This window comes from Pan troglodytes, chromosome 18, assembly GCF_028858775.2.
Source record: "Pan troglodytes isolate AG18354 chromosome 18, NHGRI_mPanTro3-v2.0_pri, whole genome shotgun sequence".
NCBI classification, from domain to species: domain Eukaryota; kingdom Metazoa; phylum Chordata; class Mammalia; order Primates; family Hominidae; genus Pan; species Pan troglodytes.
The window spans coordinates 94,367,381-94,385,338 of NC_072416.2; the positions used below are offsets into that span (position 1 = coordinate 94,367,381).

Consider the following 17,958-nt stretch of genomic DNA (forward strand, 5'->3'; position numbering starts at 1 on the left):
AGCTGTGGGAATTACAGGACTTAACTCATTTGTTTCCCCTCTCTCAGAGATCACTATCCTGTGATCTATCACTATCTTACATTCCCATTGTCCTATATTTGACAGTCCATGCTAAATATGCTTTTTTTTCTAATATTTTTCTTTTGCTCATTTAAGACAGAAGATAAAATCCAGTCTGTGATACTGGATTCATGTTTGTTTATTTGGCTAAATTTATTTGATTTGGATATACCATAATGTATCTAGCTATTCCCCTATCCAGTGACATCAATATCATGACGATGTTTCAAATTTATTCTTGTACACATTTCCTCCTGTAGGATACTTTCGATTTTATGCAATAGATAATAACTAGGAGTGAGACTTCTATATTTTTTAAGCAAGATATGTATTTATATTTTCAATAAACATTTATAGATTCATTTACCCTAAAACTTTAGTACTTCAATTTTTAGTTTCAAAATGGGACTACTTTTTCCTATTTTCCTACCAGCAAGAGGCATTATAATTCTCTATAAAAATTTCCAATTAATGGGTGTAAAACGATTTCTCATATGTAATACTTATTTGCATTTCACTGAAAAATATTTTTTTCAAATGTTTCCAATGTCTCAATTTATTTGGATTATTTAATTTTACTAAGTAATATTTTACAGCTTTCGGGGTAGAGATTATGAAAATCTTTTGCTAGTATTTTCCTAGGTTTTTGTGTTACTTTTAAAGAACTTCTGATTTTGATTATTGCTGACATATAGAAATGCATTTTTATATAAAATATTGACCTTGTATCCAGTGGCCTTGCTAATTTTATTTATCATAGCTAGGAACTTATACATATATATTTTATTTTCTAGGATCACAATTATTTTGTCTGCAAATAATGGCAATTTTATTTCCTTTTTTCTAAATATTAACAGTTCTATCTTCCTTTTGTTGTTTTATGTACTGGACAGAATTTCTAGAATGTGTTGAATAGAACTGGTGGTAGCTGCTAGACTTGTCTTATTTCTCTCTCAGAGGAAAAGTTGTCAATAGTTGAACCTTAAGTGCCATGCTTACTGAAAAATTGTATTCTTTATCAGATAAAAATGTTCCCTTCTATTCAAGAGTGTGCTTTTTAAAAAAATTAAGAAATTGAATGCATGTTGTAAGTTTTCAGAATTTTTCAGCATCTATTATGATATGATTGTCAGATTATCTTTTTTGTCTGTAAGGTAAATTGATTTTTTAAATATTAAACCCCTCTTGCACTCCTGAACCAAACCTAACTGGAGTAATTTTATTTATTATTCATTTCTTTATTCTATATGGTAATGCTTGTTTATAACTTTTGCATTTGTGAAAGTTATAGAGACTGGCCTCTAACGTTCTTAAGACATGTAAGGTGTTACTTCTAGGCCAGTGCATTAACAAGGTACCTGTTTTGCAGAAGGTGAGGTCGAGCCAGATGTGAACACTTTAACCCAGGGAAACTATTCACTCTGTCCTTTAATTTTTATATTGTGCTGGTCACATAGCCACTCTGGGGTATGTGGGTGTGTAAGAGTTTTACAATAAACAATTCTGATTACCAGAAGTAAACTCCTTGCCATGACCAGGAATAAAACTGGTAAATTCCACATTTCTCTAACTTGGCTCATTGTTTAGAGCAGGCTGATAGGAAGATAAATCAAGGGAAGTGTTCCTAGAAGTCCCTGGGCTTGTGGTCAGAGTTTAGACTCTCTATACCCCTTACCTGCACATATTAATTTTAATGCAATATTGTCAACTTTATAAATATTTGGTTAAAATTATCATAGGATAGCATTTAGCTTCCAAATCAATGGTCAGTAACTTCATATTTTAATTCTATTATCTTTCCATCTAGAAACATGTTATCTCTTTTCATCTAACCAGAGAGTTTGCAGTCTTTCACAAAGTTTTGTAATGTTCTTCATATAAATCGTGTCCCTTTTCTGTTAAATTTATTCCTACATTAAAAAAATTAATTTTGCTATCAGGAGTTGGACATTTCTTGCTGTTTATGTATCTGGAAACTTACTGCTAAGATAAGATAAGTAATTGTGTAATATATCTGTTTCCATTTAGCTTACCAAATTTTCTAAATGATACTATAATTATAAAAAATGGAATACTTTGGCTTTCTATTTTTACAATTATATTATTGGTAAAACATGGGAAATTTACTTCTCTTTTTCTATAATGTCTACTAGATATTTTATTTCCTTGACTTCTACACTCACCAGACCTTTAAGATAATATTAGTCTAAGATTATAAATATTGCCTAATATTATCTCTAATTGATAGTTGTGACAGAAATATGTCATTTCCCATTTTAATTAATATTGTTTTATCATTTGCCATTTAGAATGCTATTTATTTTGAGGTTGTTCACTAGTCTTTATTTAATTATTTCCTTTTATTTTATTAAGATTTGTGACTTGAAATTGTTCACTGGTTTTTCATAGTCTTTTCAACATTTAGATAGGATTCTATGACTTGACACTTTCATTTGTTGTTGTAACTGAATATGGAGACTGAGCTCCTAAATTAAACCAAACCTACATTCTTGGAAGGCTCAGATTAATCAAGACACACTATTTTTTGATAACAATTTCAAATTTATTCGACATTATTTTAATTAGAATATTTGTTCCTATGCTCACAAGTGAGATTGCTCTCTAGAGTTTTAAATTTTGTCCTATTTTCATCCATTTTATTAAAAATTAAAGATATTCTGGCAACCTAATATGAATCAGGGAGCTCTCCATATTTTTCTAAGATCTGAGGTTTCTCGAATAATGTTGCAAATATTTGTTTTTTAAAAATTAAATAAGGAGCCAGATGCAGTGGCTCATGCCTGAAATCCCAGCACTTTGAAGGCCCAAGGCAGGAGGATTGCTTGAGGCCAGGAGTTTGAGACTCTGCCCCTACAAAAAATTTAAAATGTATGTGGTAGTGTGCTCCTGTACACCCAGTGGGAGGCTGAAGCTGGAGGATTGTTTGAACCCAGGAGTTCCAGGCAGCAGTGAGCCACAATCATGCTACTGCACTCTAGCCTAGGTGACAGAGCCAGACCCTGTCTCAGGAAAAAAAAAAAAAAAAAGAAAAGAAAATTAAATTTAACTCAGATGTGGGACCATACATTTCTCTCTAGATTTTCTTTTCATTACTTTTTCAGTTACTTTTGTTGTCTAAACGATTTATTCAGGCCTTTTGCTTCATTTAGATTTTGGCGTCTTAATGTGTACATGTTCTCACCTTCTTTAACCAGCTTGTTTGAAATTGTGTATATTCTTTTGAATGACTGGAGGAGTAAGGTCTTTGAATATCGGTTCATTTGTTTTTAGAATTTTGATCATCTTTTAAAAAATATTCATTTGAATTTTACCTAAACCTGAGCATTTTTAGGTGGAAGAATTTTTCAAAATCAACTTTTCCCATTCTTTTCCTTTTTAGGTGAAGCATAGAGAATTTAATGAACTTGCTCGCATGCACTGTTTCCATTACCTGTAATTTGGAATTTGGGGACAGTAAACTTTATCTTTCCAAGTAGGTTTTGAGATTTAAAAACAATATAAACTGGGTTCTATTTTTCCCACTCAAAGATGACACTGCTGACTCACATCCTTGGTTGTTTGGTTAAACATGTGATGGAGTCTATAAAATAATACATTCTAATTCTAAATCCTTTCCTTTGTGTGCAGTCAGCATTGACTTGTATCTAGGAAAATCACTCTCTGAATACGGTATTTTCCAATGAAAATAGTTGGTTTTCCAAATTGCCTATCACTGTGATTATCAAAGGGCAGTATCAGACCTTGACATTGTTGGGTATAGCCTTCTTGTAAGTCTTCAATATTCAATGAAACTACCCCAGACAGCAGCTCTGAACCTATGATCTTTTAAGCTGCTGAGAGATGTTATCCCCTGCATATTTGCCATGAGCACATCCGTCGTAGTTAAAATCTAAAAGTGGTGATTTTGTTAATGTTCAGATTAGATCTTTAATTAAGCTTTGATCCCCTCTAGCACAGACAACAATGTCAAACACGTAAGACCCGGGAGAAACTAAAATTCATTCCATAAGCTCATATCCTTCGGTACTTTGTGAAGAAACTAAAAAATAAAGCTCTTGTGGGTATTTCATAAGGGCGTGTTGAATATCTAATTGTCAGCTTAGAAGCTTCATTTAATTTGATGTCAAACACTATGACATAAAGGAAGCCAACAGAAATGTTTGTTTAGGTGATTTGGATCAAGAGCTTGTTTTAATTGATTAAATGTTATTTTAGGTATTTAATGTTATACCGGTATAAATGCTATTTGTTATCTACAAACCATAATAGTAAATATGTAAAAAATGTACTTTTCTTTATCTAATTGATAGTTTAGCATGTGCAAGGATAAGATTGTGGAGCAAAGAACAGCTAAGTGTGTAAGAGAACTTGCATCCGTCTGACTTTCCCTTTGTTTTTGCAGGATCGTTTATTTATTTGGAGGCACAGCGCCCCCCCGGGGTGGCCAAGCTTGGAAGTCCTGTTCTTACAAAATTGCTCACTCCCACTACCCCATGTCAGGTAATCAACTGTTCTGAATTTCCACTGGCCATTCTGTGGTTGTAAATCGCTGAGCATGGGTTACTTTGCTAGTAAATGCCCGCCATGTTTTACTAGCACTTTAATAATGAATTAAGAGATTTACATGCGCTATTTCAACACAAAATGCTATGTCCTTCTAGAAGACCATTTGTAACACATAACTGGCACCATTCTTTTGAGGGCTATTAAAGCTTTCTGTTATTTTATATTCTTTTCACACAGTCATTTCAATAATCTAAAGCTGTGGATACGTGTTGCCAAAATTTTTGGCCAACAATGTACATTGAGAAAAATAAAGTCAGTTAAATAAGTGTTTGTTGAAAGAAAGACAAATGGAAATGATTATATTTACTGAAATTTGAGTTTTTTAAATGAGTCCTCTGGTGCTAGGCAAACACAAACTAAGGAGTGAAATATCCATTTTATTTCAGCAGCATATTAGAGAGGATGGACTAGTTAGATTTGGTTCAAGTCTCTTTTGCCACTTTCTAACTGTGGCTCAGACAAATTGTATATTCCTTTTGAGACTCAGTGTCTACACCAGAAACATACATGATTGTATGGATTAAATGTCAGCGTTTACATTGGAAGCATACACGATTATATGGAATAATGTCAAGGATTAAAATATGATTAAATAAAGCACCTGGCAAAATATTTGGTACATAGTAGGTAAACAATGTTTGTACCAAACATTGGTATATATGTACCAAATATAATGTTAATTCAGTAAACATAATTCCTTTGCTTTCCATAAAAGTAACACCTAAATCAGAGGTCTGTATTCAGCTTGTCTTATTTTCAGTCCTTTTGAGAGCTCCAACATGCCTCTCGGCCCTTAGGATTTCAGCTAATTTTTTCGTCTTTACTTATCAGAAAATAATGAAGAGATCAATAGTGCCACACAGTAAATTCATTGCCTGTAAGTGTAGTGTTAGAGCAGTTTACTTGGGCATTCCTGGTGATAAATGACATATTATTCCGAGGTATAAACCTAATTATACTTTCAGTTTGGTATAAGTCTAAGTGGGATTGCCCTGAGTTCTTAATAGTGGTGTCCACAGATACTTTCTTTTAAAGTCCTAAAGATACTTTCTTTTCCTTTCTTTTGTTTTTTTTTTTCTTCCCATTTCTTTGTGAGAATAAGAATTAAAGCAAATGCCTGGTCTCCATTTCCATTTTATCCAAATGCCTTTTACCCATCCCCACTTCTTTATTTTAATTAAATCCTATAAGATAGACAGAAAAAGAGAAAGATAGATATAGAGTGTTTTTTTTTTTTTTTTGAGGGGAAACTCCAGAAGCACTTCTTCTTTGAAAGTACAAGCTAACTTAGATTTAATTCAAGGTCATACATTAAAGTGATGAGATCACAAATGTTAGATATATAGAAAAAATTGAATGTAAAGGAATATGATGTGTTAATTCTGCCTGCTTTACAGAAATTTGAAGATATTAAGAGTGTATTAGAAATTCCTATGACTCACCTAGGGTCACTGAGAAATCATATGCATGTATATGATTTTAAAATGTAATCTACCTTTCCCATCATTGTATGCTTCCCGATAGCCATTGATTTGTGGTTACTGGGATTGAGTTTCAGTTTATCATTGTTTCCACTTGAGGACACTTAATTTTTGCTTAAATTGGTAACTTAGTTGGGGTTGGGGTGTTATTTAGGTGGGGTCTCAGTGAAAATGCTGTCATGGACATTTTGGGTGCTTGGTAGTTTATCTCAAAACCAAGGCTTCGATCTCTAAAGGCTATGGATACTGACTTAATGGTTTGCCTTGGTTTTTGAAAAACTGAGACTGTTTCAAGGCGCCACTGCAGACTGCCAGAATAGATATTTGTTTTTCACGCTTTTCTCTATGTGCTTGAATTTTAGGAGTCTTTGAGTTAGCAGGAAGGATATTTGAGTTACTTTGTAATGCTTTCCAGTTTAGGAAGTAGGAGTAGACTGTAGGAGAATGTTATTGATAGTCTGAGATACACATAGCTAAGGTTCTCAGGATTTTTCTAAGACTATAATATGAACTTTTTAAATAAGTTTGTGGCAATATGTGATATTTTCTTTTTCTTTCTTTCTTCTTTTTTTTTTTCCTGAGACAGAGTCTCACTCTGTCGCCCAGGCTGGAGTGCAGTGGCACAATCTGGGCTCACTGCAAGCTCCTGCCACAGCCTCCTGAGTAGCTGGGACTACAGGTGCCCACCACCACTCCTGGCTAATTTTTTGTATTTTTAGTAGAGTCGGGGTTTCACCATGTTAGCCAGGATGGTCTCAATCTCCTGACCTCGTGATTCACCCGCCTTGGCCTCCCAAAGTGCTGGGATTACAGGCGTGAGCCACCGCACCCGGTCGATATTTTCTTACATAAAAGTTACAGAATAAGCAAACAAAACAAATTCTTACCTTCTTGGGTAACTGGAAAATCTAGCCAATCCTCTGCATTGGAACGTATTAATAATAGTGCTTTCATGGAACCAAAGTTCTTCATTATAAGGTAGTAGAGTCAAGCAGTGAGATAACCAGTGTGGGGTACTTTGATATGATTAAAGCCTTCATTTTCTGAAATTATATGGTTTTTTTTTCCTACATAATCCTAGCAGACTAATACAGTTAAGAATTTTTTCTTTTTTTGAAAGGAATTTAAAGCAACTTGAGCTTTCTCGTGAGTTGCCATTTCTAACAGCACGATTTTAGGGCCATTTTGCATGGGTTACCTTGTACTTTATATGTGGCCAACACATGCCATCAGCATGGACAATTGTTCTTGCAGCTAATCATTGTTCAAGATGCGGACTTTAATTTATGCTTCAAAAGTCCTTTCAGCCACTAGTGGAAAATTGGCATTTTTCTTTGAAATACAAGATAGGACAAACAGAACACGAGGGAGCCCAAAGCTATTCTATCTTACTGCTGTTGAAATGCTGTTACTGTTTACAATTAACTAGGAAATGTAAAGTATGAAGGGGATTAATGTGGGTACTAATATTTTCTGAGTTTTCATATTTGAGTTACTGTGTAAGTAACATAATCTCTTACTTTTAGGACTTCACAATTAAATACAGGAAGATGGATAATATGAAGCTTTTGCTTTCAAAGTTAGTTTGTATGTTCATCTATTGATCTTTCTTTTGTTTTTAATTCTCCAACTTGTTTTGCAAGTACATTAATATTCCTTCAGTAAAAGATAATTCATAGATTGTTTTACAAATATGAATGAGAAAGTCAGGACAAAGGTAGTTGAAACCAGAGATAGGTTGGATCCCAAAGTAAAGTTTATGAGGGCCAGCCTACACATTTGAGTCTGCCAATGCAGAGAGGGCCACATGTGGTTCAGATTCAAGGAAGTAAAGAGAAATAAACAAAACTGAAAATAGTTCTTCTGAGACTTCTCCCGAGTGCTTGCTATATTACCAAAGTAAACATTATACCTACGATTCAACACATATATATTGCTTATCTACTGTGTGTTGATCACAGTCCTCGATGCAGGGAATATAATGACAACAACCTAAACACATGCTTGCTCTAACAAAATGTTGTTTAGTGGGGGATACTGACAGCAATTCAGTGTAAAATGCTGCAAACTACAAGAGGGTAAGTCCAGTATAATAATAACACTCTACAAATCTCTCTCAAAGAGTTTTAAAAGGCCATGTCTTACAATGTCCCCAAAGTAGGACAATGAACTGGAGTCAAAGAACAATTTAGAAAAAAAGTAATTTTGGATCATGTCCTGCAATGGTGCAGTTGTGCTCTATTCCCTGGTCATTGTGTTTAATCCAAAGATCAATGTTAGAATAGCTGATGGATTCTAGAGGAAGCAACAGTCTACAGAGGAAAGGGCAAGCAGGTGCTCTCCCCAATCTGTATATCAAAGCACATAAAGATTAATCATTTAAACGGGAAAAACAGATTCTGTTTTATTGAAGATTCTAAACCTCAACATAAGCTTGTTCAGGAAAAGAATGCCCAGGAAAAAGCATAACTGACTAGGAGCAATAAAAATCACTATGGTAATGGTGAGGGATGTGTGTGTGTGTCTGTGTGTTTATGTATGTGATGAATGATCCACTCTTTCAATATATACTTATTCCCAGCTGAATTTTGAGGAGCTATAGATATCTTAGCTTGTTTTTTTTTTCTTTTCTCCCATTTATTTATTTTGCTTTTTTGGCTATTCTTGTCCTTCTGTATCTTCGTATTCTAGATCTTATAAAGGTGCAGCAAGTGTGGCAATAAGCAGACTGAGGAAGGCATAAGGGGTCTGATGTGAAGCAGAGAAGGCAGAGGTGGCTGAGGGTTTGGAGTAAAATCGAGAATGGCCATGAAGATCTGACCAAGGAGCTCTGAGATTGAGAAGGAATTAGAACAAAGTCCATAGGGAAGTTGAGAAAATTGGCAGGAAATTTGAAGAGGAGGGTTTCAACAGGAGATGATCAAAATTAAAAAAAAGAAACAAAGAAAACAGAAAAATAAGGAAGAATTCATTTTGAACCTCTGAATCATGATCTTGGGTGTCCCAGACTGAAGTATCAGAGAGCCCAAGGTCCCAGAGGCACTGTACAGACACGAGAGCCAATGGAACTAAGACTATCACCCCCTCTCCAGCTTAGGTACTCATCCATATGCAGTAACTGGTGTAAATCACCAGATGTTCTTTCCTTTGGTAGTAAAATATATGATTTAATGTATACATATATATTTTTTAAAAATAGAAATAATTTAAAATCATAAGGATACAATTAAAAATGAAATAATTGGAGCTTCCATTTTTATCTTCAATATTCAGAAAGAACTGTTTGTTGGAAACTTTTTTAACCACATGAAATTCTCTTGAATGCAGTGATTCAAAGTCTTGAATAGTCATACTATATATAAAATCTGCCTTAGTGGAGACCCAATAAAAATAAAAGCAAGCCCTTTTTATTAACATTTTACTTAACTTGTTTTGAATGAAGGAGGCATGCATCAAGAAAATTTCCTTTAAAAATGATCAAGTAGTAAATAAAATTTGAATGTTTGGTGTAATTTTCACTTACATGCTTTGCAGACCTGTTTCATGCAACATTCTGGGATGATGGACAATGTTTCCTATGTTAAGTATAGTAGCTACTAGCTACATAGAGCTATTGAGCATTTAAAACAACTGAGAGGCCGGGCGCAGTGGCTCTGGCCTGTAATCCCAGAACATTGGGAGGCTGAGGCAGGAGGATCACAAGGTCAGGAGATCGAGATCATCCTGGCCAACACGGTAAAACCCCATCGCTACTAAAAATACAAAAATTAGCTGGGTGTGGTGGCACGTGCCTGTAGTCCCAGCTACTCTGGAGGCTGAGGCAGGAGAATCACTTGAACCCAGGAAGTGGAGGCTGCAGTGAGCCGTGATCACGCCACTGCACTCCAGCCTGGGCAACAGAGTGAAACTCTGTCTCAAGATCAACAACAACAACAACAAAAACAAAAGCATAACTGAGAAAATGAATTTTTCACTTTGTTTAATTTTAATTAATTTAAATTTAACAGCCACACTATTTTCACAATTTTGTAGTTATGCTCATTATAATTAAATGTTCATTTTCTTTTGCCACTTTTCCTCCAAAAGACTCAAAGGTCCCTAAGGACCTGTAATGCCTTATACATTTTTTTGACATAGAATAGATTATCTTTCTTCCTCTCTTTCCTCTCTCTCTCTCTGTTACTTTCTCTATATATATTTCTGAATGTTTATAAGCATTTACTGACAGTCTTCTCATTTCTTTCTTCTTTTTTTAATGCAATTAACTGAATACTTAGAAAATACAAATTACTATAATAAGTTCTGTGAGGAATTTATGACACGTTTCATGATTTGGAGTTTAAGGTTTAGTGTTCTGCTACTGGCATGTATCAGGTTGAGAGGCACAGAGTTTCCATACTTGAGTACTACTTATGTGAAGTCACAGCTTGTATCAATAACTTAAAATTGATCATTAGAGAAATTCAAATCAAAACCACAATGAGATATCATCTCACACCAGTCAGAATGGCCATTATTAAAATGTCAAAAAATAACATGCCGGCAAGGTTGTGGAGAAAAAAGTATGCTTATACACTGTTGATAGGAGTGTAGATTAGTTCAACCATTGCAGAAAGCAGTATGGCAACTCCGCAAAGAGCTAAAAGCAGAGCTACTATTCCACCCAGCAATCCCATTACTGGGTACATATACCTACAGTACTAGAAATTTTTCTACTGTAGGTCAGGTGCAGTGGCTCATGCCTGTAATCCCAGTACTTTGGGCAGCTGAGGTGGGTGGAGTGCTTGAGTCCAGGAGTTTAAGACCAGTCTGGGTAACATGGTGAAACCCTCATCTCTGCTAAAAATTAAAAAAAAAAAATTAGCTGGGTGTGGTGGTGCAAGCCTGTAGTCCCAATTACTGAGAAGGCTGAGGTGGGAGAATTACCTGAGCTCAGGAGTTTGAGGCTGCAGTGAGCCGTGATCATGCCACTGCACTCCAGCCTGAACAACTGGAGTGAAACCCTGTCTAAAAAAATAAAATAAAAAGAAGACATTATTCTATCATAAAGATACATTCACATGTATGTGAATGGTCATTGCAGCGCTATTTACAATAGCAAGGATATGGAATCAACCTAGATGCCCATCAATGACAGATTGGATAAAGAAAGAGTGGTACATATGTACTGCGGAATATGCAGCCATAAAAAAAGAACAAGATCATGTCTTTTGTGGGAACATGGATGGAGCTGGAGGCCATTATCCTTAGCAAACTAACACAGGAAAAGGAAACCAAATACCGCGTGTTCTCACTTACAAGTTGGGAGCTAAATAATAAAAACAATGAACACAAAGAAGGAAACAACAGACACGGGGGTCTACTTTAGGGGGGAGGGTGGAGGAGGTAGAGGAGCAGAAAAGATAACTATTGGGTACAATGCTTAGTACCTGGGTGATGAAATAATCTGTACAAGTCCCCGTGACACGTGTTTGCCTATGTAACAAATCTTCACATGTACCCCGAACGTAAAATAAAAGTAAAAAGGAAAAACAATGAAATAAAAAAATTTGTGGGCTGTATCAATAACTTTTGTTCAGTGATTTCACCCTCAAAAATTCAAAAGATAATGGAACATTCCTTGGTATTTAATAACTTAAGAATTTAAGTCTGCATAATGCAAATTCTATAAAAAAAAGTAAATTAAATATAAGTTCTGAGCTCTTATCCCATTGACTATGGATCCCTTTGGCATTTATACTTAATACATTATTAAAATAACTTCACACTGGTGATGTACTGAGTGACAGTTTGACAGCTCAAAATTCTGATGGGACATGCATATCTCTTGTACAACTAGGTTTAAAGCTCTGTTTTGCATATTTACAAGCTTGGGACATAGTGAAACTTACAGCAGGGATCTAAAATGTAATCGCAGTTGAGAAACATGAATCCTCTCTTTCCATGGAATTTAATTAAACATTTCCATTATTTTTGTTTCTAACTCACCTGTCAAGGTGTGAATTAAGGTAAGCACAGTAATAAAATCTGAAATGAAATAAACAATCAGAATTTTTAAATCAGGTGATCACAATTAAGTAGACATTGATAAAGATGTGTACCAAATAGATGCTTGGTGTTTTAAAATGAACAATTTTTTTAAAAAAGCATTTAAAACATTTTTTTGGTCAACATTCATCATTGGAATTGGGTCCCAACAGTGAAATACATGGCTTGCCTATATATACACTAGTATCTGTCCATGTATCAGTATAAAAGCACAATGGTGAATGGGAAAACATTTTTAAAAAAGAATTTAAAATATAATGAACCTGAAAAAATGTCACTGAATCTAAAGAGAAGTATTCCACTTTTGTGGGACCTCATCTTTAAATGTTGGGTTTTTCTTTAAAACATACAGCCTTAGGACCTGTTATATGATAATGAGAAGAAGCAAAAAAATTTGACTGCATCATACCTGAACTTGTTTTAATGGAGGTTTTGTGGACATATTTTACAGAATGAATCATCCAGACAACATTGAGGGAATTAATTTTTGCCTCACACAGCTCCAGGTACTTAGAAAGTGGTCAGTAAATATTGGTTGAATCAATAACAGTACGCAATTTCATGTTAGGCCTACTGCTATCAGCACCTGGCATAATCCTCTCTATTCTCTTCACTATGTAGTTAAGCCATCAAACCTTTAGATAGTGTCATTATTGATGGTGAATAGGAAGTGAAATGATTAAGCCTCCCTACCCTCAAAGAATGTTGTCTTACTTGGCTCAATTATTGATGAACAGTATCCTGTGAGCTTCCCCGTTATTTGTTAATGCTACCACAGAGACTAAATTGATATAAAGTATTAATTACAGTTTTTAAAATTAACCTAAGAAAATAATTTTTAAGGAAAGTTTTTCTTGTTTGAAACATCAACTTTGTATAGTAATACTTGATTTTGTAACGTTGAGTCTCAACGTGTACCTCTCATATTTGTAAGAAGCCAGAGAGAAGGATTCTGGAAACTTCCATGGAAACAGTGGTACTGCCCATGACTGGGTTACACATCTGGGGGAAAGGAGAATTGAGAAGATTATATTTAACACAGAAGTTGTTTGGAATATATATATATATATATATATATATATATATATATATATAGTTATTGTTGTTGTTTGTTGTTGTTGTTTTGTTTTGTTTTGTTTTTTGAGATGGAGTCTCGCTCTTGTTGCCCAGGCTGGAGTGCAATGGCGTGATCTCAGCTCACTGCAACCTCCCCGCCTTCTGGGTTCAAGCGATTCTTCTACCTCAGCCTTCCGAATAGCTGGGATTACACGCATGCACTACCACACCCGGCTAATTTTTTTGTATTATTAGTAGAGATGGTGTTTCATGCCTGTAATCCCAGCACTTTGGGAGGCCGAGGCAGGCAGATCACCTGAGGTCAGGAATATTTCAAATTATAGGAAAAACTACCAGACACAGGTCAATGGAATATTTATATCATTGAAAACATGTTTTCAACAGGTGCAGTTTTGGTATCATTTGTCTCAACATTCAAATCTCTCAGTTTTTACAAGAACGTCTCTAGATGGAAACTTGCAAAAGCAAGGCAAAATAATCAGATTCTCCGAATCTCAGTGGGGCCATGCAAAAATTGATCTCATTGCAGAAGCGGGAGAATCTACTCTACCTTTTCAGGTAAGCACATACAAAATTAATACAACTCAACAGAAGACACTTATTAAATGCTAATCCTTTCAGATAACAATATAACACACATAGCTCATACCTTTTCAGGTGAGCACATATGAAATTAATACAATGCAACAGAAGACACTTATTTAATGCTAAACCTTTCAGATAACAAAATAACACACGCAGCTCATGAATTTATTCAACATTAATGAAGCAAACACATTCAGAGATCAAACACGTGATCTGTGATGAGTAGAGAGGTTGTTTTGACTATGCACTTAAGACATGTGTAGAATAGTAGCAAAAATGGAGATAAGAAATGAAGAAGATGGCAGAGAGAAGAGTAACTTAAAATCATTTCTAAGTGAAGACATTGGATTATATGATGTAGTGAAAAAAGTCTGACGTGGGCTGTAATATTTTAATCCTATTGCCTCACTTTCTGCTGCCTGGTAACATTGAGAATGTTATCCACCTTTGGGAACTGGAGGACATTATACAAAGTGAAATAAGCCAGGCACAGAAGGACAAATATGGCAGGTTCTCACTCATGTGTGGGAACTAAAAAGTTGATCTCATGGAGGTAGAGAGGAGAATGGTGGTTACTAGAGTCTGAGAAAGGTGGGGAGGAGGAGGTTAAGAAGGGAGGTTTGTTAATGGTTAAAAAATGTAGTTAGTTAGATAGAAGAAATAAGCTGTAGTGTTTGATAGCACAGTAGGGCAATTATAACAAGTTATTGTGTATTTCAAAATATTTAGGGGATAAGATTTGGAGCGTTCCCAACACAAAGAAATGAGAAGTGTGTGAGGAGATGGTATCCCAATTACCTTTATTTGATAGTGACACATTATATGCATGTATCAAAATATCACATTTACCCCATAAATATGTACAACTACTATGTATTAATAAAATATAATAATAAAAGAAGGCAATTGTATCTTGTCAAATGGGTGTTCTAATTTCTACCTTCCTGTATATAAGTCTTCTGGATGACATTTGAAAAGAGCTATTTTGGAATCTAGATTGGATGGAGTGGAATATGGTGGAAAGCACACTGATTTGGAGTCAGTGGTCTGAGTTTTAGTCTCTGCTCTGCTCATTGGTTGCTAAGTGACTGTGTAAATATTGTCTTTGTGCATCAAATTTCCTAATGTGTGAAAACCAGTGATGATAAAAGCAATACTCCAGGGGAGTCTGAATATTAAAGATAATATAGCTAAAATGGCAGCCATGAACATGGGCTCTGGAAACTTGGGTTCAAGTTAAAGGGTTGGGGGTGGTGGCTCATGCCTGTAATCCCAGCGCTTTGGGAGGCTGAGGCGGGTGGATCACGAGATCAGGAGATCGAGACCATCCTGAGTAACACGGTGAAACCCCACCTCTACAAAAAATACAAAAAATTAGCCGGGCATGGTGGCACGTGCTTGTAGTCCCAGCTACTCTGGAGGCTGAAGCAGGAGAAGCACTTGAACCTGGGAGGTGGAAGTTGCAGTGAGCCGACATGGCGCCACTGCACTGCAGCCTGGGCAACAGAGTGAGACTCCATCTTAAAAAAACAAAAACAAAAAAGTGTATGATTATAGGGAAGTTACCGAAGCCCTCTATGCCTCTTTCATTAGTGGGGTGTGAGGATAATAGTTGGGGATTTAAGGTCATCTCATCCTCATTTCTGAACAAATTGAGATAAATATAGAGGTTAAACAGGTAGAGAATACATATTTTGGAGCAGATGGCTTTAGAATGTAGAGTCACTTATTTAAAATAATGCTTGATCTTAGAATAAATAGAATTACCCAGAGGACAATTGACTGTGCTGGAGAAATATAGAGCTCATACTCTAGGTGAAGTCTCTTACCTTTAGCCAGAGATAATATCAGTGTGCATGCCTCCTGAGGACAGGCTGGCTCCCAATAGTGGGTGTTGAATGGGAGAAGAGGATGAATCGAGCTCCCCCAGGTTACTCTTCTAACTTCACAGTAAGGTAAATCTTCCTCCTCCCACGGAGTGAGGGGTAAGTAACAGCAATGTTACTACAGTGAACCACCTCCCCATGAAAGCAGGAAGACTAGGGCATAAGCATCAACTGTAATCAATTACTGTTCTCTACTTTATACAGTTATTGTGAGGATTATATAGTGTATACTTGTAAAGCACATGGAAGCAAATCTGGCACAAACACAGAATTCAGCTGTTGTTATTGCTGTAGTTATTCCTTGGATATTGTCTGGAAATAGTAGACACTCAATAAATCTTAGTGTTCTCTGTTTTATAAAGGGAATTCCCGCTTGATCAGAACTCTAGGCTTGATCATTAAAGGCTTATTTACTCAGTGAAGGTCCCCAACGTCCCTTCTCAAAGATCAATTTATTCTATTCTCATATTTAATGGACAAAGACATCATGAATACTAGCAGCTCTTAATTGGGAAGCATTTGACACAAAGGCTGGTCATGGAATCATTTTGGTGTCAATCTCCATTGCAAGGAGCAGGGCAATGAAATCAGAACAATTTGATCTTTTGCCTCCTGCATTTATATTCTATAGAAAAATGTTTTCATTCGGTTTGCTTTTAGTTAGAATGAAACTCACCAAGAAGATCGTTCAGAGTTTGTCATTAATTGACATATTGAGAAGAAAATAGAATGTTCTTTCTAGCAGTAAGTAATTTAGAAATATGAGTTGAAACACATGCCATTTCTGTCTACAGCTGGAAGCTCTCATGGACCCATCAGCATTACTGAAGAGTTTCAGTGAATGCAATTTTTGTTTTCTCTTTAATGTTCTCCTTTTTGGATATAGTAATGGTTTTGCTTTGCAGTGCAAATGGAGACTATCCCTTATTATCTGGGGGCATATTAACTAGTTTGTAGATGGGCAGTGGTTTGGTTAGATTCTGTGATTTGGCTGCAATGGATGTGTGAGGGTTTCTAACCCAGCCCTGCTCCTTCCTCTCCCTTCATCTCCCTGCTGGTGGCTCAGCACCTTGTGCTGCTTTTTCTCTCCAATCAACCTCAATGCTGAGTTCTTTCGAGGCCTCGGTCACATTGAATTCACCCCAGAGAAGCTAAGACTTTTCCTCTGTGCCTCCCCACTTAATCTGCCTATGAGTTGGCTACAGCACACATTTATTTTGGAAACTACAGATGAGTAAAAGAAAAATAAGAAAAAAAATCCCCTCACATTTCACTCTCAAGAAGCCCATGACAGCCCTATAATATCCAATCAGCAATTTAGAAAATTAAGTTTGGAAAGCAATAAGCATTTTAAAAATGAGTTTAGAGGCAAAACCCAAGCTGCCCTGAACCACTGTGAGGCCTTTAGGCAGCTGATTTCATGATAGGTTTGATTAAACAGTGCTGCCCCCAATCTCCCAGAGGGTGTCATGTAATAAACACTCTCGGTGTTATGTTACCATTCTCAGCTCTGAGCTATTCACATTTCAAAACTCATCTGGCCCCAAAGACTTTAGATAAGGAACTGTGGACTTGCATTGATGTTCTGCTGTGAATCAATCTGGATTTTATACATACACAATATATAAAAATAGATAAACTTGCACAGATACATACATGATAATATTTAATCCATGAGTATTGCATATATTTACTATTAAATATTTCTAACTAGTAGTTAAAACAGAGAGAAACAAATACCTAAATACAGCTCAGGATTAACTAATGTTAACATTTTGTTTGCTTATAATGTTAAAGTTTGTTTGCTTATGAAGATGCAACTTTTGTCTTCCTTGTATCTCTCTCCATCCCATTTCTTATCCTCTGCAGAAAAAAAAAGATGCTAATATTATGCTGGCTTTAACCTGATTTCTCTGAGTGTATTTTTAAAGATATGAAAATATACATGAGGATTCTAGCTAGGTACAGTTCTACTTTGTTCTTTTATCGACAACAAATGAAAAAGATATTCTACCTACAAATAGTTAATCTAGCTTTTTAAATATTCAAATATTTAAAGTTTGTCTTCTTGGATATAGGCTAGGATTTAAGATTAGTAGCATGAATCATTTAAGGGTGACCTTAGTCATTGTCTAGCTTTCAGTTCCACGTGACTAAGCTCTGAACATATTTATACAGTACAGTGTAATCCAGTCCAAATATTGGAAAGAAGAAAGACATCAAATCATGTGACC

The 17,958-nt window shown here is 35.6% G+C and overlaps 1 protein-coding gene across 2 annotated transcripts in view; it reads left to right on the forward strand.

Annotated features, from left to right (window-relative positions):
- LOC129137369 (MAM and LDL-receptor class A domain-containing protein 1-like) overlaps positions 1–17,958 on the forward strand; it is a 42,076-nt gene that overhangs the window by 18,811 nt on the left and 5,307 nt on the right. For both annotated transcript variants that reach the window (XM_054668572.1, XM_054668573.2), the window contains 2 exons: positions 4,484–4,581; positions 13,638–13,811. In XM_054668572.1, coding sequence (XP_054524547.1) covers positions 4,484–4,581; positions 13,638–13,811 — 272 coding nt within the window. The remainder of the gene's footprint in view (positions 1–4,483; positions 4,582–13,637; positions 13,812–17,958) is intronic.